The sequence below is a fragment of the Neodiprion fabricii genome, chromosome 4, assembly GCF_021155785.1.
Source record: "Neodiprion fabricii isolate iyNeoFabr1 chromosome 4, iyNeoFabr1.1, whole genome shotgun sequence".
NCBI lineage: Eukaryota > Metazoa > Arthropoda > Insecta > Hymenoptera > Diprionidae > Neodiprion > Neodiprion fabricii.
In genome coordinates, this window is record NC_060242.1 from 18,689,272 (window position 1) to 18,714,814 (window position 25,543).

The window sequence follows — 25,543 nt, forward strand, 5'->3', positions numbered from 1 at the left end:
CGTGTGTCAGGGGGCTGAATCGGAGTAAACACTAGAGTCTCCACATAACCTCGAATTACATACTTGGTTACATGTGTTTATATCTACATATTCATTATGGAACAATCTCCGGATGTTTCTTGGCCATCGGAGTATGTAGAATTAACGGTATGTCATACGGAATCTTCAATTTGTTCGATGAATGCGTCTTTTGTTATAACTTACCAATCTTCTCGGCAATTCACCTAACTTGAGCTGACATGGGTCTTGATAATCTGTAAACAAAATTTAGAAAATTGATTCAAGCTTTTGAATCAATACCATTCAGCCGTAAGTTAATAATAACATACACTACTCGATCTAATGAAATATTTACCTTTTCATAACCTTCGAAGAAGATCGACGAGCTCCTGCACTGCAGGATTTGTTACGAATACATCAAGACTTCGGTTGTTACCCCATGCTCTCACAATTGTAAGATATCTTTCGGCGATGGATTGTGCCCATGATTTTCATAACTGATTTACTATTCAGTCTGTCCTCTTGTTTTGACTGCTTGTTCTTATGATTCTGTTCCTCTTTCAGATTGTTCGATATGCATAAGAAAATTCTTGCATTATAAAACTCAATGCCCGGTATGTTTCGAGAATTTGTACGAAAAAGATTTGCACCCAAATAGGATATTAGATGAATTTATGGAGTGCTATTCATCATTGAAAGTAAAGCTCGTCAGCTGTATCAGAGGGGCTGAGAGTAGAAGAAATCAGAAACATCCACCTGCATTACCTGTGATAGACTGTGATAAACTAATTGCTGCTGACAAGCCAATTGAAACTCCAAAAAAATTGTTTTCTATAAGAGTGAGGGATGAGACTCAGCTAATGGGCACACCCAAAAAAAATATCACTGTAGGTACGAATGAAAATACGCCAAAGATATCTTCTCTCTTTGTACCAAAGAGTGCGGACAAAAGTAAAGCCGAAACAAGCGCTGAGAGGGTGCTTTGCCCTATCTGCAGCATTGATATAATGGCAACAAAAATCAATAGGCACCTGGACGACTGTTTGAAGAGGCAAGGATCCATGTCTCCCCCAAGACAGTACGTAGCATCTCCGTTGATTAATTAAGAGTGACCATCTAGCCTGGAATTTCAGAAAATGAACATAAATCAATGAAATATTTTTCTTATTGAAAGTGAACTCACAATTATTGTATTTTTTCTTGTTTTCCATGTCAAGTGCTTATATCCTTATGCATGGTTCTTGATTTTCATTACTTAGCACGTTGTTATAGATCTCATCATAACACCTTAGAGCCAATGCCAAAATATGTCATGAACTTAATGAAGGATGCTCAACTCCGCAAGCAGTTGAAGAAATATGGCTTATCAACTTCGGGAGTGCGTAAAGTACTAGAAAAGAGGTTGCAGAAATTTTCCACACTCTATAATGCAGAGAGAGACAAAATTGTTCCTAAATCTGTCCACGAGATCGTTAAACAATGTGAGGAAGAAGAAGTCGCTGAGAAAAGTGTGCAGCGGATGAACTCTTCTGGATCTGTAATTAAATTGAAGTTTATTCCATTAATTTACCATGAAGCATGAAGATTTTGTGATATTTAATCTATATGCCAATATTTTTCTATGCAAAAGAACAGTTCAAGTTATCTTTCTATCTCAATTTTGAGCATCCAAAAAATAAACTCATTCAGCTATGTGATAATCTACTTTTAGTGTCTAATTGAAATTTTGTGAATTTTGCAGTTGTTGAACATTGATCGGAAGTCAGACCCAAGCTCAATTGAAGAAGCGCAAAAGCAATATCGTACGTTTAATTTGATCCTAGTGCATAGGTTTTATTTTTATTTTCTCATTGATGTTTACATATTAATTTTACACTAAATTCCAGTGTATAAGAATAAGGACAACTACCAGAAATTGATACAGTCTATAAACAGACGTGACAAGTCTCAAAAGAAGGTGGGAAGATCGTTGTTCAGTCGTCAGTTAGATGAGGAGAGCATGGCGACGACGTCATCGACACCATTGACGACTACTAGTCAGAGTCTGTTGAGTGAAAGCAACGAAAAATACGAGCCAGGCTCATCGAGCATAGCTTTGAGTCAGTATCTTCGGTCAGATTCAGACTCGAACACATCATACCCATTACAGCATTATTCACGAGATGATCCGATGCAGTTCTTAGCATTGGAATTATCTTCGGACAGTCAGAATTCTCCCCTCAAAGTTGAAAGCTCATTGTTGCTAGAAAGAAAACTCCAAACCCCCGTAGATCTGGATTGGAAGAGACATTCAGAGTCTGAATGTTCACATGCTATTGTCTCATCAAACCCGTCCCGGATTAGCGGATCCCCAGAATTTGAGTCGAGCTGCCACGAGAACAACTTGATAGCAACATCCATTATAAAAGAAGGCAGTGAGTCGAAGAGCGACATTTTTGATGCTAGCACCGAGGACAACCTCAGCGACAATTGCAGTGATGAACGCAGGAGTGCAGTGAATAGATCGAAGAAATTCATTCGAAAATCGCACAAGCAGTGGAAGAGAACAAAGACTTGCGTCGACAGCCAGTCTAATTGTGAAACGGATTCTGAAACCGATGTACAGACCACAAGGCAAAGGTCTGCAGCAAAAATTCAGAAGGGAGTATCGCCAAAACCTGATAATGGTGCGTAGGCAGGAGAAAATTTATTCGATTAAATGATCTAAAAAACAAAAAAACGACCTTTCGAAAGCTCCTTGCACTTCTCCCATTTTCAATTCCATTTTTGTATCCTGGTAAAATTTATTGAGAATCTGTTTCGCAGGAAGCTTATATAGCGATTTTTCAAGGATGCGAGACGCGATTCTGGATATCGGTGAGCCGAGCTACGACGGCGGAAATCTGAGTAGCTCAAAGATGGATAAAGAAAATTCGGAAAAAACTGAGGTCGAAGTCGAGCTTACGACCGTCCGTCGGTCATCTAGAAAAAGAAGCCAGATTTCGTATGCTACTGTTTCAAAAGTTCCAAAAGTACTCGAGAAGAAGGGGAAACGAAAGAAGGTGCTTGATGAACAACGATCCAACGTTATTGATGACGTTAGTGACACGTTGGAGGTTCCGTATCCAACAAGTGCAGATGCTAAACCTGACGGCACGGTTAATCAGTTGACAAATGATACAAAAAGATCGTTGCGAAAACGGCCCAAGCGGTGAAGTTTAAAAGATAGGCTTTATAATTTGCGACTTGTGTCTATAGTAATATATTTATAATCAAGATAAGGTATTCAAATTTAAGTAAATTAGTAAAAAGGATACGAAATAACTGAATTAAATTGGTTACTTCGATATTCGTCTTACCTATTTATTCATTCTGAATTCTTTAGTTGCATACATGCTTACTGGATACAATTCCTTTAAAAATGTGGACGTGAACTGGAGCAACATGGCATATCGTTTGATTGTCAGCTAATGCAGTTTTGTAGAAGTTGCTCATTGTCAGAGTATAGAAAAGTCTGTGCAAAATGTTAGTCCTTTATTTCGTTATATGAAGTCGATATAACGTAAAATATACGATAAAGATTTGATTCGATGATTAAATACGACCCACTTAGATTTTGTCACTACGTATGGCGTCTTGATATATTTTTCAGATATGATGGTGTCTAAGAATTCAAAAAATTGGTTACTGAATGAAATAAACGATTCCGAATTTCAGGCGTCGCGATCCGAAATCGATTTCTCCTCCGCGTCGGTGCGATATGTGAACCCAGAAAAAGTCAATAGATCTAATTGGATCCAATTTTGGTTCATCTAATGTAATCCAATACCGGGCCATTTCGAGTATGCGCATCATAAGTCTTTCAAGACAAGCCTGTGTATAAGTTACAGTTTGAGAAAAAAGTCAACCGACAAAAAGCAGACGAAATTATCGGAATGCAACAAGTATGTAAAGGCGGGCCGAATCGCCGTGTTAAATGTTCTATGGTGCGTATACTCGAAGTGATGGGTCTAATTTATAGATCTTACATGAATCTATCAATCATACTGTACAAAATTTAGAGATTTTACAATTATCACAAAAAATACTTTTGAAATAGATTTAATAATACTAGAATTAATTGCTTTATTGAATATATACCGGGAGGATTCTATGAATCTGATCACTCAACGCTAGCAGATTTGCAACTGATACTATATTTTAAATATGTTGGTACACTAAATGTAATTTCGGTTGCTTATTTGCAGGCGCTGAGTGGCGAAGTTCACAGTACATACCTACATCCATGTATACAGATAGTTAGATGAGACTAGATTGAGATAAAATTTGGATATAATTAGATATACTCATTTCTTCCCGGCAATCGCTGCTGGTTATCGAACAAACGTGTCCGAACATCGTGCACGAGTCGTAAACAAGTCCCGGGTAGTCATGGAAACGCGGGGTAATCAAAAGCGGTAGAAATCGAGTAAACGCGGAAACATTGGCGCAGTTTAGCGCAGAAAACGACCGTGTAGAAATAATGGGAAAGGAGGAGGTGGATCTCGTGACTGTGGTTAAGCCAGACGAGAAGAGATCGCTCTTACAGAAGTATGACATTCCTATAGAGCATTTATCTTACGAGTACGTAACCGGCTGCTCAAACGTCAAGGAGCTCGAACGAATTGTTCTGATCTTGAGGTACAAATTTTAATATAAAAACAGAAGAAAAAGCAATCACTGGACCGATGATATCTAGTGTGACAAAGTAAAGATTTTGCAACTACAGCCAAGTGGGATTCTCAATTTAACAAGCCCGTTATCGTTAAACTTGCAAAATTCTAATATTTATAACAAATTTCTTGTGATGTCTGTTATTGTAGGTATAGTAACACTAAGATCCGTTGGTCCAGCGAATTATTTTTATCCCTCATAGACAGATGAATCCTAGCCGAAATGTCAAAAAACAAATAATCATTCTGTCGTTAATTGTGACTCTGAAGATCGGGCGAGGAGGGTATATTTCCGGACTTAATAAATCGCGCCGAAGAATGTCTTGCCAAAATCAGTCCCAAGAGCCGCGTGCTTCGGGTCGAAGAGCCGGTCGTTACTCGGGCGATGTTGGATCCCGAGGACCGTAGATTGATCGACGACGATATGGCCAGATGGATGAGCGAGATGCAGGGAAGAGAGAAGGACCTTGATGAGGGAAAGGCGTTTACGGCTACACCGCTAGTCCCGCAACCGGAAATCCGGCAGACGCCAGAAACGAGATCAGCGAAAGTACGACACTCTGGTGAAATACTCTTCTGCGAATTTGCGAGCATGAATCCGCAAAGTATCTAATCCTATACAAAAACAAGAATTTGAAAAAAGAAAAAAATTATCGGATAAGTTTGATGCTTTGCAAAAGCTGTGACGATTTGCAGAGAATATTTTCACCGCGATGAACCTCTTTGCGAAAAAGTATCATCAAAGTCAGCGTGTAAATTTTACGATTATGTGTCTCCTAGAGAAACTCGCAGAGCGGCGCGAAACGGGGTAAACCGAAGGCGATTGCCTCTTGCGATTACGCAGGCTGGGACAGATTCGACGCCGATGCCGAAATTGACCGCATCGACTTACAGGATGAAAGGATGCAGGTAGAGGCAAAAAACGCACAACAGAGACAAAGAGAAAAGCATGAGGAGGCCAAGAAATTTTCAAAGGAATCTATAGTGAATAAATGTGAGATATTGTCAATATTCACGCTGAGTTCAAGTATCGTAAAATTATCGAGAATTGATTCTTCGACGCTACCTAATCCCAGGTAGTGCGGCATTCTATCCGTGTCGTATTTGGATATAAAAGTAATTTTTTATCGCAGAAATTATTCTATATTTACTGGCCGTGACAAATTGGAAGTTTGAGAGCTTGCACGAAGCTTTTTGTGCATTAATGTTCTTACAATACGGCCAAAACAATCAGCTGTTAACCAAGAAACGAATTAGCACAGGGTCTATCTATTTTTCAGTATCGTTGACGGCAACGGAACTAGGCGTGCTGGCTGAGCACGAGAAGAATATGGGAAACGAGGCGTACAGGGTTGGCGATTACGAGGAGGCTTTGATACGTTACAATTCTAGCATTACCATTAACCCGAGTGTGAACGCGTACAACAACCGGGCAATAACAAGTAGGCGATTTTTTCAAGAACAGAAACGATTCCTCGTTTAAGAAAAATTGCTAAAATTTAAAGAAATATAATAATCATAGAACAACGCGTCGGATTTGGGATATTTTGCCAGCAAAATTTGTGTGATAAACTTTCAAATTGAATTCTTCAACCTGTATCTCCTTTTATGCAGATATAAAGTTGCGTCGATATCAGGAGGCTGTTAACGATTGCAACATCGTGTCGAGTATGGAGTATAACAACGTAACGGCTCTGATGAGGCGAGCACTGGCTCTTGAACATCTGGAAAAAAATTCACAGGTAAACACAATCAGGCTATTATAGAACAGTTGATTCATTCATAAATGACGTGTAAAAGAAAACAACGAACAATAGAAAAAGTGCAATTCTCTCACACAGCAATTTTGTATCACAAAAAAATCAGGCACTCATCGATTATCAGACGATCCTGCAGCTCGAACCAAACAACAAACTAGCCATAGCGGCTGTAAACAGATTGAAGAAACCGTCCGATTCCAAGAAAGTAAGGTAATACTGAGTAAAAAAAAGCAAATCCAAGATGTGTATTTGTTTGAATAGTTGCAACTTGGTAGATACTTCTAGTTTGAAAATACTCACTATTATCCCACGTGGGGCTTGAAAGAATATAAAATGAATTTAATTGCATGTAAGACAAAATCAAAAAGGGACAGCGGAGTTTGAGTCGATAAATTACTTATCGAAAACTATTGAAACAAAAAGTAAAATTCCTAGATATAGCATATTTTCGTTTAATGTTTAAATCCTGTGACAAATTTGATTCAATTCTGAATCTGCGATAGAATGAAAATCGAGGAAGAAATTATTCCGGCGGTCATTTCCGAGACGAAAGTGGCTAAAAATGAAGAATTGAATAACGTCACTAAGGAGCGATCGACGGTAAAAAACGCTTACGATTTACCAGAAGAAAAGAAGGACTCCTCCCCGAGTTCGAACGGCGTGCAGTCCGAGATATGCTTCTGCGACAGAGCACCGGGTTTTTCGCAGAGTCCAAAACCGCCCCCGCACTACAAAAGCAGCTACTGTTTGCCGCCGCCTCGCAGAACGCCGGGTTCGCGGCCATTGGCTGTTAGATCCGCTTGGGAAAATCGGAAGGCTGATACGTCCGGGACAAAAACGGGCTGCCCAGACGCGGAATCGCCGAAGTTGATGATCGAGGAACTGCCCGGTCATAACGAGTACGAATCGACTTACAGTCGGCCACCGGCGATCGCTGAGCTGACTAAGAGTAAGGGAAACGGAGAAAAAACCGTGACGAAAAATGGGGATGAAAAAGGGAAGCAATTGCAAACGCACAAGAATAGAGATAAGCTCGCGGATAAAAAGCCAGAGGAGTGCCAAAAACCGAGGGAGAAAATCCTGTCCCCTGTCTCAATGACTCACAAGAAAGTCGAGGTTGCTAGTAAATATGAGAAACCCGTTTTCAAGGAACAGGAAGTTGTGATAAAGGTTAAAAATCGCATTGTTATAATTAGTTTTGTAGAAATTTAATGTTTCAGATCAATTAGGAGATTCGCTAACCAGAAATTAATATATTCATTTTATCACGACCTAGTCGTACATTGCTTTTGTATTTCAATAATTGAATTCAAGTCGATCAAGATCACTTCAACCTTATAAAGCTTAATCGTTTCATTGTGCATGGTTTTGTATTTAAAACAAGCTTTTATCCATCCTCTAAAACGATGTATGAATTTTCTCAGTTTCCGCCAACGTGGTTTTTTTCGAATAGTTTTTTAATCGAATATTATTATCAATTCCAGGATCTCGACTCGATCGAATCGCCCTACGAATTTCTCCGCGTATGGCAATCGCTGAAGACCGATGTTGACTTATCGCTACATGCGAAACTCTTGCGATCTTTAGCGCCGGAGGAGTTCAATGTCGGTGAGTCAAAAATAGTCTGCAATTCGAATTGTCATTTACTTTTCAACAGTCAATCAACACTCTCGTACCGTATTTCCACAGTCATCGGAAATAAACTGGACGGAGGTATGTTCACAATTTTGTTGCGGTGCCTTGAAAGACATTTCTGCAAGGATCGTGAGGACGTTCTCTTGGTTTGCCGATATCTAAAAGCCTTAGCTAAGCTGAGCCGGTTTTCCATTGTACGATCCTTCATGGACTCGGTCGACAAAAAAGGTACCCTGACAAAAAATCAAAAAATATTTATGGATAAATTGGTTAAATTAGGGATACAGCGTCGGTGTAAAATTGTTGATCACAATTTGAAAGATTATATTCACGTCTGATCTGTTTTTTTTTCTTAATGTAAAGCTCATATTGTTTGTTAAATTTTTATGAACAATAGAAGTCAAATTTGTTGAAACGACCTTTCTAAATGCAACAATACCATTAACTAATATGTAACGACATATGTAATTTATCTTAATAATTGGTCTTTGTATTTAAAATTTGTCGACGTGAAATTTTATTTTAAACCCATAAAACCATATTGCTCAAATCAAATTAATGTTCAACGCAATTATACCTTGTGTGCCATTTTTTTTTTGAATCATTCGTTTGTTTTATTCTAATACCATACTTGTTTAATTAGACTGTAGGTCTTCCCGCGGCGATTATCTAAGTACTACGATTTCCCAATTACCCGATGAAATGATAAATCTATATCGAAGTTTTTGTTGCACGTTTCCAATGTCTTAACGCGATTGCGGTCAGCTAATTGATTAGATAACCCGGTAGATATACCGGAAGGTATCTGCGATATATATATATTTTTTTCTGAAGTATGTATATTTCATGTTTCATCAATTTTACAGTTCTCCTCAAGATGCTAAACTTCGTCGAGGAACACAACTCGCCTTTGGCTGCCGCGGAATTGCGTCACGCCTACAACGTATAAATCGCCCAAGTATATAAATACAAATAGGTAGGTGTGCGCACGTGCAGATCGTGTAGTACTTTCGAGCCAACTCGTCGACGTCTAACCCTGACCATCTTGGGTCTGATCCCCGATTCTTTATTTATTTTTGTCTCATTGTTCCAACTCTGAACGCGCTCGCATGTCCTCAGATTTTTCTTTTTTTTTTCCCCTCTTAAATTGTTGTTATTATTCGTAATTTTTACCAATTTTGAATAAAAAAAAAACCTGAAGATTCTGTATCGGATAACGATATTTTTTTCAACGGCTTAGAATAGCTATGAAAATTATTTTTTTTCCGTTCATCCGAATGGATTCGAGAAACTTTATTTCGATTTTTTCTGTATAAATAAAAAGTTACCAAATAATCTTTTTGCAAATATTTTAAAACATGAAAACTATTCATTCTGTCTAACACTTTTATCGCTATTAAACTTTACGAGCCTTCGAAAACGTTATTTATCAACACTTAAAATTTCGGAAAATCGTGGGACTTGAAACATGTTCTCGAAATTAAACTAAAAATTGATTGAACGTTAGTAGAAAAAATGATTCAACTTAGAAACAAATCCGTATATTACAGACGTTATTCAGAAAGTATTTTCTTTTTTTAATTTTCGGTTTTAAAGTTGAACGTGCCGAGAAAAGTGTCCGTGTTTTCGAATTAGCACAATGGTTTAAAAAAAGAATCAAACCCAAGTGGATCAAGCTTAGTTGCCATTCGAGTTGGCTCGGAACGCACCATACACTGAGGACGAAATTGATTTACTGTTATACATCGTATTCATAGCATTTAATACATATACTTCAATAATTGACTTTCTGTACTTATGATCAATAAAATATTATTATGAAAAACAGTACTAACGTAGATTGAATTTGATTCTCCAATTATCGATTCAGACAGCGTTTCCAGCAACCAGCGAACCTCGACGTAAATATTTTTCACACTTTCTCATCCGTTTTTCATTGTTCTGTCCTCTTCCATTTTTCATTGTTCTGTCCTCTTCCATTTTTTCATTCCTATCCAAAGACCAAAGCACGACATTCATACACATCACACGTAAGTACTGGCAATTATCCTGTTGACGTGCCTCCGGCGGATCCGTCATGCACACACCAATACACCCACTGATAATTTTGCTTAGTGCACAGGCGTCGATATCGTTTATTTACAGTTTGTACACGCGATTCGTAAAGGTGTAAAATATGCGTACGACCTTCGTTGATTCATCATCGCGTTACGATGGGTTTGACATTCTGACCGCGACCTGAGACTTGCTAAAATAGGTACTAGGAATAGTTTTTGGGTAGTGAGGCAAGAAAAAAAAAAAAATTAGCTCATAACATCACTTACATCAGATAATATTAATTATAGTTTATGAAATCAAGACGTGATGGTTCGATATTTTTGTCCACCTACACATTTTTTTTTTTTTTTGTTTTTTTTTTCAAATAAGATTTTATATACTCGCAATAAAAATACATCCGCCACAGGGATGATTTACTGCCAACGAAACCTGTTTCCAAATAAACACAACGATTCTCTTAGCGAGTGAAAAAAGGAAAAGAAGCAAGATGAAGAAACTAAGTTACCCTTAAAGTTGCATCAAGTATAAATAACATACTATAATATATTTGTTTGTTTTCATACAATGATACCTAAAACGTATAATAATTTATAATTAACGAATGAATAATTATTTTGCGTATGTGTTTTTGTGGAAGATATTTACAATAAACGTGTTCACAATTAACGTCTGTACAATGTTTGAACTTTGATCTGTATAAAAATAAAACATTTTACATATCATACATGATAAATTATGAATATATAATAATGATAATGTTAACAATAATAATAACAGTACCATACATATGTATGTATATGAATGTGCATAAACAAATTACAGCAAAGTAAGTTATGCTTCTTTTCGTTTTCTTGTTTTTCGATTGAACGAGCATGATTATTACACTAAGTATATTGAATGGGCAATGCTATTATATGTATATCCGGAATGGTAAGATCGGATTGTGCTTCAACGGGTAAAAAAAACGACGATTGTTTTGTTAACCGTGTGATCATTCGTTATCGTATTATATAAGAGACTAGAGCAAGTGTGGTGGGATCCAACGTATATTGGAGAGCGCGATCTGCTGGCAGGGCATACAAAATTCTCGATGTTCGTATTTAAAAATAAAGCTCAATGCTTGTTGCGTTTTACGCACCGACTCGACGCCAAATGACGAAATAAAGGCTTACTAGCTTGCACGAGGTTCTTTGCCTCTTCGTTTCGGCATAAATAGCACGAAACCCTGATCTAACCTAACTCATCACGATTACATTCGCATTCGGAGTCTGATCCCAATTATTGGCGTAATCAAAGACATGGTCGTAGTTGAAAGATACCAATGGAAAGAGGGCTGTTTCGTACATGGAGAAATTTTCAAGATTTTCACTCCTGCCCTCTCTATTTTAATTCGACTTTTTCGACTTAGGTGTACGTAAGTAAATTTGGTCAAGTGCACGTTGCGAGCCTGGGAAATCCGCAGACTATATAGTAATAGTATACGGTCAATTTCATGCACCTCAAAATGAGCTCGAACGATTTACTGCCCAAAACCGTTGGCAGCTATTTATAGACAACCGAATGTTCTTTACGCTGTCGGTAACGCAGACTGATTGTACTTGCTGATTATTGACTGATGATGCGCTAGATCGTTTTACATAAAGTAAATTGTACATTCGTCAAGGAGGTACGTGAAGTTCGGCGGCTCCCGTTCAACAAGCAGATCAACTTGGCTCTCGCCGTGACTGTTTCGCGAAACGCGCGTTTTCCTAACCGTTCCTAGGATGGCGGTTCACTTTCGACTCTCTCCCGATCCGTGTAGGTGAAAAGGAATACAAGACACCCGAGGAAGACGCCCCAAGCTGCTGGACTCCAGCCCTTGGCCGAGGTTGGAGAGGAGGCACTGGTCGCTATGGTTTCGACGATCCAGTCGCTGAAGACGTAGACGTTTGTGTAGATTCCCGGGAAATTAGCGAGTCCGCACTCTTTTCCCCATGACACGACCCCCGTCAGCATATCGTCGCAGATCATTCCGCCACCCGAGTCACCCTAGAATATTTTGCATCTCTTGAATTTCGCTTACAACTGACCGAGGAGCTAATTTCTCGGTCAAGTTGCGAACCTCTGTTGATTACGATCGCTCAGGGATCGAATGACATTGCTTCAACTGCTCTTTGAACATCAAAAGATCAATTTGAACGGTTCTTCTATGATAAGATTTTCACAAAACAATAAACTGATGATGTAACGATAACTTGATACGGTTAAGAATGCTGTGCAGAGAATATTTCAATTCTCTGTAAGAATTTGACAGAGTAGTTGGACGAAATCTGAATCGTCGTCAGGGAAGATTAGAAAAGAGGAAACTTCACCAGAATAAATGATAAGTGAATAAAGTCTCCTTACGAATTCCAAGTGATTGCATCGATTGGCACTAGATTTATAATGATTCTTCGAATTACCTGACAGCTATCAAAACCACCCTCGATGTATCCTGCGCAGATCATCACTTGAGGAATGTCGGAAAAATTGGCCATCAGTTCTCGGCACAGTGTTCTATCGACGACGGGTATGTCTATGTATAGTAGCTCGTTACTCAGTGCGGTATTTTTCTGAAACAGAACGTAAAAATTGTTGCAATTCACTGTTAGTCAGTTTATTTTCTGGTACATTCGTCATTCGTTGCACACAGTGGGTGACATCGGCTATTATTCGTTGTTAAAGATAAATGACTATATCGAAACGCCCAGAGTGAGCAACTCGTTCTAGTTACAAGAGCTAGACCAATTTGGCATTTATCATACATTTTAAGTACGCGGAGCAACAAGTCACGCGACCGTACCGAGTAGTTACCCAGCAACAAACAATTCGAAACGGCTTCTTGTCACGAAAGCATCTACTTGCCTAAATTGACTACCGAATATATATTACAACAAGTTCTAGATGGAGCTGGGTGTGAAAGGAATGATTTATCTCCGAAACTTTTTAGCTAATGATCACTGATCGATACAACCACCTCATAATCAATTAATGACGGGTTGACAACGAACGATAATAAGTCAGTTAAAATGGTCAGAGAACTTTGCGGATATGAAAACTTTTCAGCAAAACTGTTCATTTTCAACGAGGTTCCAAATTGCGAAGTTGAACTGGAATGACGTCGATCGCTGGGGCATTCAAGTATTCGAAAAAAAAATCCTCGCTGTACGAACGAAGAAAGTTTTGATGATATTTTACTGGTAAAATCACTTCGAACAATCAGTTGTTACATTCACACGACATATAGTATAGTATCTTATATCCCAATGAGTGAAGATACTAGTAATATGAATTAGATCAGCTTCTAAAATATAGGAGTATCTCATGTAGACCGAGAGATTTTTCGTGATGAGTTTGTAAAACTTGATTCACTGGTCTTATGATCGTTGTGATGTAATGAAGTTACGATCATTATTAAAAATGATACAAGGTGAGTGACCGTTTCACAACTGACAGATGACAGTGGTCACCTTGGAGATAAAAAAAAATCCAACCAGACCTCAAATTACTCACGTATTTAGTTACGCCCCAACCAGAAACTTGGCAGGGTGTTCCATCAGCGACGGTTTCATTCCTGAGCGCCTTTGCAGCAACAGCTTCATCGTCCAGGGTCAGTTTAGACCGGAGCTGCAAATAAACGAGGCCTGGGTCAGTTATCAATATGAGCCCACCACTTACAGTATGAAAAGCAGAATGTTTCACGGCTGGTCTCCTCTTGAATCAGCGCTAGGACCGGACAGTACCTTTAGCAGTGCGATGTCGTTCCTGAGCGTGTTGACGTCGAAATCTTGGTGCACTACAACTCTCCTGACTGCCCTCGTCTGGGATCTGGAAGACGGCTCGTTGAGCAACAGGTCACCGGCGTATACCTTGATGGTGGAGGCCGCTATGAGTTTCCCGTTGCTGAAATATAAGGGGTAATGGACGGTACAGTGACTTCGAGGATCGAGTAATTAGGAGACGATGAACTTCCTCTTGGTAAACGACGTGATTAACCGAACAAATTACCGACCTGTACATGCAGTGGGCGGCAGTGACGATCCATTCTTCATCGATGATGCTACCACCGCAAAAGTGGACTCCAGTCTTCGAACGCCTGAGAGAGACCTAGAAATATGCACACGTATATATGTGGTTCCAAGTTATTAATACAGCACGGATTTAGATAATCTAGTTCAGGATCGTTTTATACCAGTCCACGCGCTCGCCGTAGACACATTGCAGTCTAGACTGTCTTGAGGAATGACTAGCTCGGAAAAAAATATATTCACTACGTCTTCGATTTCGTTTTTCTCCTTACGCCATTCTACTTGAAAAACAGGCACAGCATACGATTTCAGGTTCACCGGACTTTTTTAAGTTTTTATCATTCAGGAACCGAATTTAACATAATCCAGAAAATTCTCTGATTATCGCATATATCTTTTTGCTAAATTTGCTATTGAAACGGAACTGGTGTTTTTCGGATAGTATTCAAAATAAAAAATGATTAGTAGGTACTTGGGAAGGAATCTAAAAATTGTAATTGGCAGAGGTAAATACTGAAACAACATTGCAGTTGCCGCTTTACAGGTGTTGTACAATTCAGGCGCCAACTATTTGCCTCAAGAAGTAACAGGAATTTTTGAAATCTCTCGCAATTCTGAGTTTTTTTTTTAAATTTCAATAATTGTGGAACTTCTCGACACTCGACGGCTAGCTTCGGAAAATTGCAATGACGAATTTGTTAGTCAATTTTCTGAAATCTACCGAAAACTCGTGTGATTATTCTAATCTTAATGGAAGCTTCGATGAATTTCAGTCTCTTAGAGAAATCACTCGAGAAAATTTGAGTACGTTCAGCGAGAAAGATTTCTGATAATTTTTTTGACACACGCATGTATATTCTACGCTTCTTTGAAACATTTGTTTTTAAACCATTGGAAAATCATCGAGGGAAGTTTGACATTTATTCGGGAATATTTTCGAGGTGTAGAGCGCATGTTTGGGGATAGTAATTTTGTAAAAATTTCCCAGTTAGTTTTGAGCTGAGTGTGAAAACGATTAAATATACGACAAGCAGCTGTATATTGTAAAATTATAAATACCTCGGACATTCTGACGTTTGAAATATAAAAAGAAATACAAGTATTTGATGGAAATGTAAGTATATTTTAAGTTCAGGTTGAGATCGAAACGATTTCGAATATCGTCCAGCCTTGGTCGCGGTTTACATTGCATACAACAATATCTGTAGGTGAGAGAAAAACATTGACTCGAATATCTCATGGCACAATTTCCCCCGTGATATCGAACTGCAGATTCCGTACTTACGCAATTCTGTTCGTTAGACTTTCGCTTATCAGATTATTATATATCATTGCTTATCGTAGAACGATAAGAGAGCTCACAAAGCACGTCGATAAATTATTTAACCCTGCACATACTGTTTATGTGGCTTGTAGGATGGAAAATTTATTTTTCTCGTCACCGATTTGGCATCCTTTCTTCTTTGTTTTTCCCCCCCCGTTCAATCCACTCCATTGGTAGTAACAATGAGGCGTGCTCATTAAATTGCATGTATGTATATATACATGTATAATCGTTGTGTTTGGCCAGTCGAGCAAATCTTGACGCCATCGGCCTCGCAGTGATGTCATTAATACCACAAATATACATATAGCAGCGCAAATACTAACGCGAACAAACGGTTTTAAGCCTTGTATGTGATCCGAGTGTAGGTACGCGTAACATTCTGCGTCAGACTAAATATTTTTTTCATAATATACGTTCGTGTCTATATCATGGTTGAATCATACGAGAAATTCTTGGTAATTCAAATGATAAGTATAAACTGTAACGTAATATTTCGTGCCACACATGCATATAATGACACGCATGGGCATAAATCGTGGAATTACGTAACCGAGTTTTTGGCGTTAGTGAAAACGTATCTAAATAATTCCGGGTAAATGTGGAACAGTGTCAGATTTAGAAAAAAGATACATATGGTGCGAAACGGATGACCCATAAAAAATCTGATTGATCGAAATAGACAAGAATGAAATGATAGATCAAGGCTGATAGTTGTTATTGATTCCCCGAGAGAAGCCTATCAGTATGGAAACTCATTTGCGAAGGAAATACCCGATGATTCACTTACATATCATTATGCAAACTATTTGCAATTGGTACACACTTAGCATGTATCTATGGTACACATAAAACGTCATCGTCAGATGACTGTGCGTAAAGAAATTTCTATCTGTGCTTACTATGTTAGTCCTAAGCTGTATTCATTCCTCAGCATAACCGTTTATCGAAAAATATAGTTCTAGGTACAAAATGGAAATTAGTTTTGCTGCTGTAACCGACAAAATCTGCACTGAGAGAAATTTCATTTGTTACAGTAACTAGAAAAATTCAGTAAAACAGGTATCGTTGAAAAAACTGTTTGAATATTGTTGGAATTACGAAAAACGAGGTACACGTAAACATTTTGCAATATCGTCGATCCTTTTTTGGTAATTGGAACGCAAAATCAGTTTGTGAGGTTTACTCAACTTTTTTAGCTAAACGAGGCTTTAATATCAATTTATTGTTGCACGAGCATTAAATTTTCGCACCAGTTGTAAGAAAATGTAGTAACAGTGATCGTAATGAGAAAGAATAGTAACGGATACTAGACTTTCCGATAACAGCAACGAAACTAATTTTCATTTTGTATCTAGAACTATATTTTTTGATTGTGGTAAAAAATGAAAATAGTTAAGGACCGAGCGGTAACCGAAACTAAAAATTTCTTCCGATAGGTACACTATTTCGTTTGATTACGGTAAGTGGTATTATATTTTCTTGTAAGTTGTAACCATTGCAATAATTTGCTATCGGCGGAGTAATGAATTAATTTTGTTGCCTTATTCGGTTGAAAAATGTAGTCAACTGAACAAACATATTTAATCCTAGAATAAGCGGGATATTTAGTCTCGATAACTCTAACCGAAGTAAATAGTTACTTGTACCAGATTTTCGTGTTGCTTTAACAGTACACAAATCGTTATTGTAAAGATACCCATTTGACTAGAATTTTCCATCGACTATTTCTACATCTATGAATTCAATTTTCCTCATTGTAATGGCTGGATTGAATAACTCATTCGACAGATTACTGTGTACGAACGGTTGACCTGCGGCAGCTTACAGGAATAATAATCTCAACCTTCTGACAACCATAACATGATTCGAAAGACTGCTAATAAGAGATATTTTGAAAAATCAAGATTTCGAACAATTTATCTTTCGTTATTTTATTCCCGCATGGTTCAAATACAAGTTTTGAGCCCCCCGCTCCCCGGAGGTTTCTGAAATGTCGAACAAAAGCGCGATATCACTCGCGTTGTGAAATCGCAATCACAAAACAAATAAGTATTCGAAATGTTTAAGGCGGTTGCGATGTCCGTGGTAGAAGTGTGGAAATTAAATGAAAGCAAAATGTTATCGAGGAGGAGGCACCAGTTTGATAACTTTGAACGTCAAGTTACGCTGATTGTGTTGCTGCAGAAGTGAACTGGAATCTGTCAAAAATGCAGCAGGCGTACAACCAAATAATAAAAATGAAAAAATGTGAAACGCCCCTCCTACAAAAAAAAATTCATAACGCCTTTAAACTAATCATTCCTGGGCGGGGAAAAGCATCGAAAATTGCAAAGTCGAATAAACAGAGTTCAATTATGGTGAAAATTACGGAAAACGTTATCGTTTTATATTACGATTTCAATTTGATTCACGTGCATTCACATTTATATCGCTTTAATTGCCTGTCCGGACAGTATTGCAATTCTTTATTTAAAGTCAATTTTTAGGAATGGGTTACAAATGATTTGTCAAAAATCGTAGAATGCGTGTAACTAGAAACGAAAAACTGTCATAAACACGTGTCATCTTTACAATTAGCGTTAAGCCATAAGAAATACAAAACCAACGACCTTTGCGTTACTGCAAATAGCAATCACAAAAGTAATTTATAATAAGGATAAAGTCGTTGCAAAATGATTTCCCTTCAATTTTGTATAAGTAGTATTTCTATTATTTATTGTACGCGTATGTTTAAAGCAATGAAGCTATCTTTTTTAACGCAACGCGTTCGAATTATTTCCAATGTCGTAGGTTAATGTGAGTACTTTTTTCAAATGAAATCTACTCAGTTTAGATTCTTAATATGACACGCAGCGACTCATTATCGGCATTAGATATGAAGCCGTTTCGGCTGAAAGCGTTAATTTTTACCAAGGTCGAAAGGTGAAGATTATTTTTATAACCTCCGTATTAAAACCTTTCGACGAAATATTTTCCTCAATCATTCGGTACGCAAGCGATCAATTTGTCTAAAGTTCAACTGATCATCACTGTTTTCTTTTTTTTTGGCGGCCTAGATTTTTTCACAAAGCTCATATCATATTTATAATAATTTATGGAACTCGGCTGGGGTAAAGTTTCGTAAAAAAAATGTATGAATTGTGTTTTCTTATCTTCATAGAAGCGACTGTTTTTGAACCGGCAAAACAAGGTATCGTATGCAACTAATTCACCTTGCAAGCTTCGTATCTAAGAATAACCGAATCGAATGATCGTGCTTGCCCAACGTGCCCCTGAGATGCAACAGCATAAACGTACCAAACCTCTGTCGTACACACCGCTACATATTACATAAATGTTTACGACATAACATTTATTACCAAATGAAACAACCGCTCCGTTAACCTAACCCGACCAGAAAACGTCAGGTTATAAAGTTTTCGACGATTTCAACCGAACTTTGTAGTTCAAACATCCGCAGATGCCACAGATGGTGAAAACGGATCGATCTTTTTAATTTTCTTAACATGAATGCGACGCGAAAAAAACCAAATGCCATCAAAAATATTTTAAATAATCAAAATGAATCACCGTGCTTGTTTTCGCGACGCACTGAAGCCGATGAACAATTTTAAGCTTAGATTAAACGATAATTTTTTTCCGGGTTTGATATGAAAATTGAACTTCGTAGGTAACTGTGACCGCTAGATATGGTATGTTTAATTAATTTTTATCGTATATTTGGTCACTTGTATCAGACTTTCTTCTCACTGTATGGCAATCACAATTCGGGTTTGGTCCAATGCTAAAGTAATGCGAAGGATTTATTCAACTGGACGAACACACAGTTAAGTTTGGCGGGTAACTCAAGGCTGTAGTTACCGAAAAATTATGATACAGTGTGTTTATATGTATAATCACACGTATACTGGATTATTATTTTTATCACATTTTTTTTCAATTTCAACGACCGATATTTACGCACGTATTTGTCACGGTATTAAGAATGTAACGGTTCAGCGAAAGAAGTGATCGTACAATAAAAAGGTAAGGTAGGTCACGGTTTGTAAAGTGAAACTGAATATGATTGAATCGAGTTTTATATTGAAAGAATATTCCGATCGTATTAATGAAACATCGGAATTTAGAAAAGAAAAGTACACATTGGTATTATACGGCGAAGTCGAATAATTTGCCAAATTTTGATTCATATTTGTTCCGTTTTTTAACGAACTTTTTGTACGAGTCATTTAAAGCGAAGTTTTGCAGTATTTTTAACACGGTTAAGCTTCTTGATTATAACTTACATCGTTTTTTGTTTAGTCAGTTGTAGATCTGAGATAAGAATTCTTGTCAGATAGTCCATGTAAAGAAAATTCATTCGTTAACAAAATCAGATCCAATTCATGAAAAATCTCCAGCTACGTTATTTGCGATAATGATGGTGAACACGAATGAAAAAAATATCACTACTGTGTAATAGAATATAAGAAAGGATATAAAAAATTTGAGAAAAGGTCTTACAGTTCGAACGTCCAAAATGATTGAACTTTGGTGTTTTTGATCAGATTCTAAAGTTTTCGGGATTATTTTGTTTGCCTCACTTATATCGAAAGATTTCCAGAGATCGGATGAAAAACATGTCACGAATGGTTATTCTCGAAGCAGCTAAAAATAAAATTGCGTAAGTACTTATACGGCGCCGTAGATGTTTGTTAACAATTACATTTGCGCGTTAAAACTGCACTGCATAAAGTATAATGCACGATTTCTTAAAAGATTTTCAAACACCTTTGGAATCTGGTCAACGAGCAAAGTGAGCCAATCAACGTTAAAATCGTATAAAAAACAGAGTTTAATAACTAAGAATGTCCTAATTATAAAATCATTGATATCTCAGCTTGTGTTGTACGAATTTGCTAAGATTCATTTTTATTAAATAACAGGAACCTTGATTTATTCGCGTTCACTGTCATTGGTGTGAATAAAATTACTGGAGACTTCTCAGACGGTTTTTTTTTCTCGCTTTTCCTAACTTTGAGAAGTTGTTGAGCCAAGAATCAGTACTTTGTCAATAATTTTTATCAAATTTCTATATTCGCGAGCAGCGATGATTCCGCTCACAATGCAGGAAAAAGAAGCACTGCAATTATAACCGAAAGCTCACAATTAGACATCGAATTTTCATCTAAAAGTGCTTTTAAGTTGTTAAAAATTTAGTACACCCGTTCGATTTCGCGCTTCAATTACTCGGTTTAATCATAAGATTATTCTCTACATTGCGGTTCAGACGATTTTATTTTCTCATATTGTTATCGGTGAATATTTAATTTTTTAAGATTGTCCATGTAGGTATTGATTTTGATTATCAAAAGCAATTGTGTTAAATCGTTTACTAAATAATAAATATTCATTCCAGTAAATCTACAAAAATTACCTCTCCCAACAAAATCAACCATCGTTGAATTGAATACCAGATTTTTTACACCTACTCCAAATCGATTAAGACTAAAAAATCGGTATTTGAACTTTAAGAAAAATAATTTTCGTATATCTTTTATCCTTTATTTACATTAAAATCATCCTCGCTTAGAAATGCTTCAATTTGTTAAGGAAATTGCATGATTTCGTTGCAGTTCACGACAAAATTCTCAACAAAAAAAAAAAAACTATCGAAGTTGATGACTTTTAGGAAGTGTAAATGTGTGTAAAAGTGTGATCAAAAACCCAATATGCTGCAGTCCAAGAAGCTCCAGTCCCATAAGAATATAACGTGCCCAGTATTTTTGAAAATTTATAATCTACACAAGTTCCCGATAATATTTCAAAATTTTTCTACAGACTTTGACACTCATGCTATGATTTGTTTCGACAATACTACCACCATTTTTTATTAATTAATTTCTGTTTATCCGTCATTTAGTCAAATTGGTCAATCGAAAAATGTCGACTTCTGTTTCGGTAACATCTTATGGCGTGCTTGGTTCGAGGTTTTCTTTTATAAATCGACTGAATCAGGTACAAGAGCAAAAGTATCGCACGGATGATGAATTTCCTTAATCACTCAATGTGCGACCATCTCTTCATGACACCAAGACTTCGGGTGACTGACCTCAATCAGTGAGTTTACCTGATTTTGCATGCCTTCAAGTGACCGCATAACTTCGTTACTTCAATTAACTTCAACTGACCTTACAGAATGTCTTTTACAGTGTACACCTAGCTCTACCACTTCAAGTGACTTCGCACGCCTTCAAGTAACTAAATGACCTCAAATGACTTTGCAAATTTTTTTTTTTCCACAGTATACACCCAACCCGAAGAGTGTTTCCTCCCATACTCGCAATGAAATTATTTCTCGCTTTCCCACGCCGAATTGATCTTCCACTATCTTACCTGATGTGGAAACTGTCCAACGGTGGCCTGAACCCTGCCGATGACACGAGGGGGTGGAATTCGCCCCTGAAGAGTCTCGTTAGCGTCCGAATCAGGATCGGCGAGCGGAAGTTCCGATTCGTGGAGAACGGATCCGGTGAAGTTCCGCCGAGTTTCGCCGAGGGTTGATCGCGCCCTCCACCTTGCCATGGGTTGAAGTCGAGCCGGGTGGCTGTTGGTGTCGATGGGTAGATGGGAGGGCGAATAGAGGTGGAACACGACCACGTGTATCGCGTAAATCGCTACGAGGCACAAGTAGCTGTGTTCGTTGGTGTTGTTCAAGTTGCTGTTCATGACCCCGTCCTGAGTGCGACGAGGTGCCCAGACCCGTCTCTTTGCTTCTACTGGTGCTATTTCTCCGTTAAGAGTCTAGGTCAGAATAACCGAAGAAAATATCGTCACCGAGTTCGCAGTTCTTCCGGTCTTTTCAACGTCCTATCGGAAAATCTTGTGCTTCTCTTTCGACACATGTGTCACGCGATCGCACTGAAATCGCTTCTTCGTCTTCCGTGACGGTGTAATTTCGCCTGTAATTTCTCGAAGGTATATATCATTAACGGTGACACCAATGAATTATCTCTCGGTTCCTCTTCCCGGTCTTCCGTTGCTCCCTTTTCTCTCGCGTTACCCGATATCGAACTCCTCCTCGGATTCTTCGTTCACACTTAATTTCCACTTCCCTTTCTTCCCCTTCTTTCCGACCTTCGTTTCGTTTGCTATTCGAGGGTTGGGTCCGTTTGTCACGCAAGATCCTCAAAATACCGAAACCGTCATGCAACGCGTCTAATTGGCACACGATATTTCACCCGCACACGTTTCACCCGCCGCTTTTGTTTACGTATATTCTATTTATTTTCCTGTCTCTGCTTACTGATAATTCTTGTTATCTTTTCTTCTTCCTTGGCGTTTCCTTTTCACAACGCCGTGCAAAAGCATTTGCACTTGCAACCACCGTATTCGTACAAGCTCGAGGCCGCACTTGTTGCACGGGAAATAATTCAAAGCCGAAGAATTTCACCTTGAAATTTGTTTTTCCTTTATACTCACGTCACGTCACATTTGCACACGCGTGTAATTACCAAGCTGCGGTACTAAACCAACTTCCTTCAAAACCATTCGCATTCGAATTCGGTAACCGTCAATCGAGCCGTATACCTGTTCGTTTGCACCTTTGCTCAGGGGTTGGTTCGAGCTTTCTATATATATATCAAATCTGCGTGTCCTGTAAAAAGGGTGTGAGCTTGTTGTCCGGCGAGTCAAGGCTGCGGAAAATATCACCTTTTTCACTCCCCCGCAGTAGTTCTGTACGAATTGATACAGCTGCAGTGGAATTTAAACAAAATGAACCGGAAGAAATCGTTCCAGTTGCTTACACGTCGAAAAAACTCGCAAGCTGCTTAATTTTTCTGACAGCGGAAATATCAGGATCACGCACCGTGAATTATTATTTTTGTAAAAGCTTGCGAAGGCGCTAAAATTAAAGTTCATCAAGTGTGTGCGTAGAAAAAAAAAAGAACCGAAACTCCACAATTTCCTTTTCCTCAAGTTTCGGTCAATTAAACATTGTTGTTGTTGTTGTTGTTGTTGTTGTCGTTGTCGTTGTTGTTATTATAATTATTATTAAAAACAAAAAAAAATTTTACTCGTGATTCGTAGTTATGTTCGTTATTTTTTTTTTTTTTTTTTACCCCAGTTCACTGGTTTTCCAAGCTTTCCTACGATCTGCAACTTTTACAATTATTTTACACCTCACTGCCCGTAAGGCCCGGTGTTTGGGTGACGGAGGATTAAAAAAAAAAAAAAACGAACAAACAAATGAATAACCACTGTCGGAATGAAACACACGACGAAGTTTACTTGCGCGGTTATTTTATTTTTTCAAACCTGCGCAGACGGAGGTGATCGAAAGAGATCGTCGTCGTCTCGTCGCGTGCTGCACAGGTTCCCCCGGCTGTGGCCGGCGAATCACTAGCGCTTTTGTACATAATGTGTACGCGATATACCGACCTCACCTAAGCCTCGCACACACGTCAAAACCTACCGGCCGAGCTCCTGACCGAAGATAAGTTGGTATATGTGTCAGTGTTCCGCCCGTATTACACGCCACATTCGTACATGTGTGTGTGTGTGTGTGTGTGTGTGTGTGTGTGTGTGTACATATATATATATTTATATATATGTATATATATCGCCTGTACCTATGCATATATGTATACAAACATATGTATATTCGGTGGGAGTTGTTTCGTGTGTATATTTTCACTTTCGGCGGTTGTAACTTATTTCCTCTTGCATTATCGCGTTACACATAGACGCAGGTACGTGCACGCTCCGGAATAACGAAACGATTCGTACTGTTTGTATGGGAAATTCCATTCTTAGGATGGAAACATTTTTTTTTTTTATCACCAGTATGTAGATTACTTCGGTTGGCCGTTGAATAAATATTTTGGGGTAAGGTGTGACGTAGTGGAAAAGTTGGAAAATGAAAGGGTTACAATTTCCAAGGTTTCAAAATTAGGAAAATCTGTTTTATCTGAAAAAAAAAAAAAAATAAGTCTAATGTGAAAAATGATCGTAATTAAGAAAAGTCCAAATGTGAAAACGTACGGAGTATTGAAAATCTAAATATTTAGAATCATTAGAATTTCCTGGTTTACAATTATTCATTCCGTGGATTCTTCATTTTGACTTTTCCATAACTCCAATATCTACATTTCTAAATTCTGAACGGAACAGATTTTCACGTTTTTGTAAACTCGGTTCTGTAACCCTTTAATCTTCTTTCAGTGTTCTTTTTTCATTTTTAACCCGACCATTTTTGAATTGTGTATAACGAAGTTTATTTTTTCATCGCTATGTTATTCTTCTGAAGTCGAAAATGTAACAGAATATTCAATTCCTCCGCATCAAGTTTTCAAGCAAAGTTCGACGATTGATTGAAAATACCGACCAGATAAATCTAATCCCTTCACTCACACTGCAGCACGTAATATTTTGAAAACTTGTTTCGCGTATGAGAACTGCAGATGCAATATATCTCAAGTACATAACTGAAGCATCTATGAAATATGTTATATTCGTACTTCTGACGCATCATTTCATTAAATTTCTGATACAATTCATTGTACTTCTGGCGTATTACGTAATTTTTTCACACATATTGCTTTTAACGATGCAAAGCCATCGATTTGAAATATTTTACTGTCGGGAGTCTGGAGGTCGCAAGGTCGCGAGATTACATCTACGGCAAATGGCATTTTCTGCACTGTGTAACATGACCTTGAATTAATTGTAAGCTGATGTATGAGTATTGTTTTGCTACGTTATTTTAATATTACAGATAAGTATTTCTTGAAACTTTCACTGCAGACGTAACTCTAGATTCTCAATGCCGTATTATTGCTAAAAAATTTATGAATTAATAAAGATGTCATGTTCTACTCGAAATTATAATTACGAAGTGGTATAAACGTTTAAATATTATATACTCAAATATTCGGACTGAAATTTTTCATCAACATCTCGAGAACAATACAATTTTATTGTTATTATGGTCAGAATATTTCGGCGAGGTATTAAATTTCATAGGGCAGTTAACATACACGCTAA

At 37.8% G+C, this 25,543-nt stretch overlaps 3 protein-coding genes across 7 annotated transcripts; 2 read left to right on the top strand and 1 right to left on the bottom strand.

Annotated features, from left to right (window-relative positions):
• LOC124179559 (E3 ubiquitin-protein ligase RAD18-like) lies at nt 1-20,131 on the top strand. 3 transcript variants are annotated; one of them, XM_046564086.1, is made up of 8 exons: nt 1-147; nt 375-453; nt 565-1,078; nt 1,273-1,537; nt 1,742-1,802; nt 1,887-2,666; nt 2,806-4,404; nt 20,121-20,131. In XM_046564086.1, the coding sequence occupies exons 1-7, from the start codon at nt 97-99 to the stop codon at nt 3,192-3,194; spliced, it is 2,139 nt and encodes a 712-aa protein (XP_046420042.1). In that variant the 5' UTR covers nt 1-96; the 3' UTR covers nt 3,195-4,404; nt 20,121-20,131. The 3 variants fall into 3 exon arrangements, with proteins under 3 accessions (XP_046420042.1, XP_046420043.1, XP_046420044.1); XM_046564087.1 differs by lacking the exon at nt 20,121-20,131 and having other exon boundaries at nt 378-453; nt 2,806-3,976; XM_046564088.1 differs by lacking the exon at nt 20,121-20,131 and having other exon boundaries at nt 2,831-3,039.
• On the top strand, nt 4,398-9,901 carry LOC124179561 (sperm-associated antigen 1). Of its 2 annotated transcripts, XM_046564089.1 has the most exons (10): nt 4,398-4,659; nt 4,962-5,241; nt 5,472-5,685; nt 5,972-6,133; nt 6,306-6,433; nt 6,558-6,661; nt 6,955-7,621; nt 7,936-8,059; nt 8,141-8,314; nt 8,953-9,901. In XM_046564089.1, exons 1-10 carry the CDS (start codon nt 4,502-4,504, stop codon nt 9,033-9,035), a joined length of 2,094 nt encoding a protein of 697 aa, XP_046420045.1. In that variant the 5' UTR covers nt 4,398-4,501; the 3' UTR covers nt 9,036-9,901. The 2 variants fall into 2 exon arrangements, with proteins under 2 accessions (XP_046420045.1, XP_046420046.1); XM_046564090.1 differs by lacking the exon at nt 8,141-8,314.
• LOC124179562 (trypsin-like) lies at nt 10,657-23,897 on the bottom strand. Of its 2 annotated transcripts, none has more exons than XM_046564092.1 (6): nt 21,893-23,896; nt 14,175-14,269; nt 13,906-14,065; nt 13,676-13,789; nt 12,586-12,735; nt 10,657-12,172 (listed from the first exon to the last, which is right to left on the bottom strand). In XM_046564092.1, exons 1-6 carry the CDS (start codon nt 22,223-22,225, stop codon nt 11,903-11,905), a joined length of 1,122 nt encoding a protein of 373 aa, XP_046420048.1. In that variant the 5' UTR covers nt 22,226-23,896; the 3' UTR covers nt 10,657-11,902. The 2 variants fall into 2 exon arrangements, with proteins under 2 accessions (XP_046420048.1, XP_046420049.1); XM_046564093.1 differs by lacking the exon at nt 10,657-12,172 and adding an exon at nt 12,179-12,330 and having other exon boundaries at nt 21,893-23,897.
• Nucleotides 23,898-25,543: the final 1,646 nt, after the last annotated feature.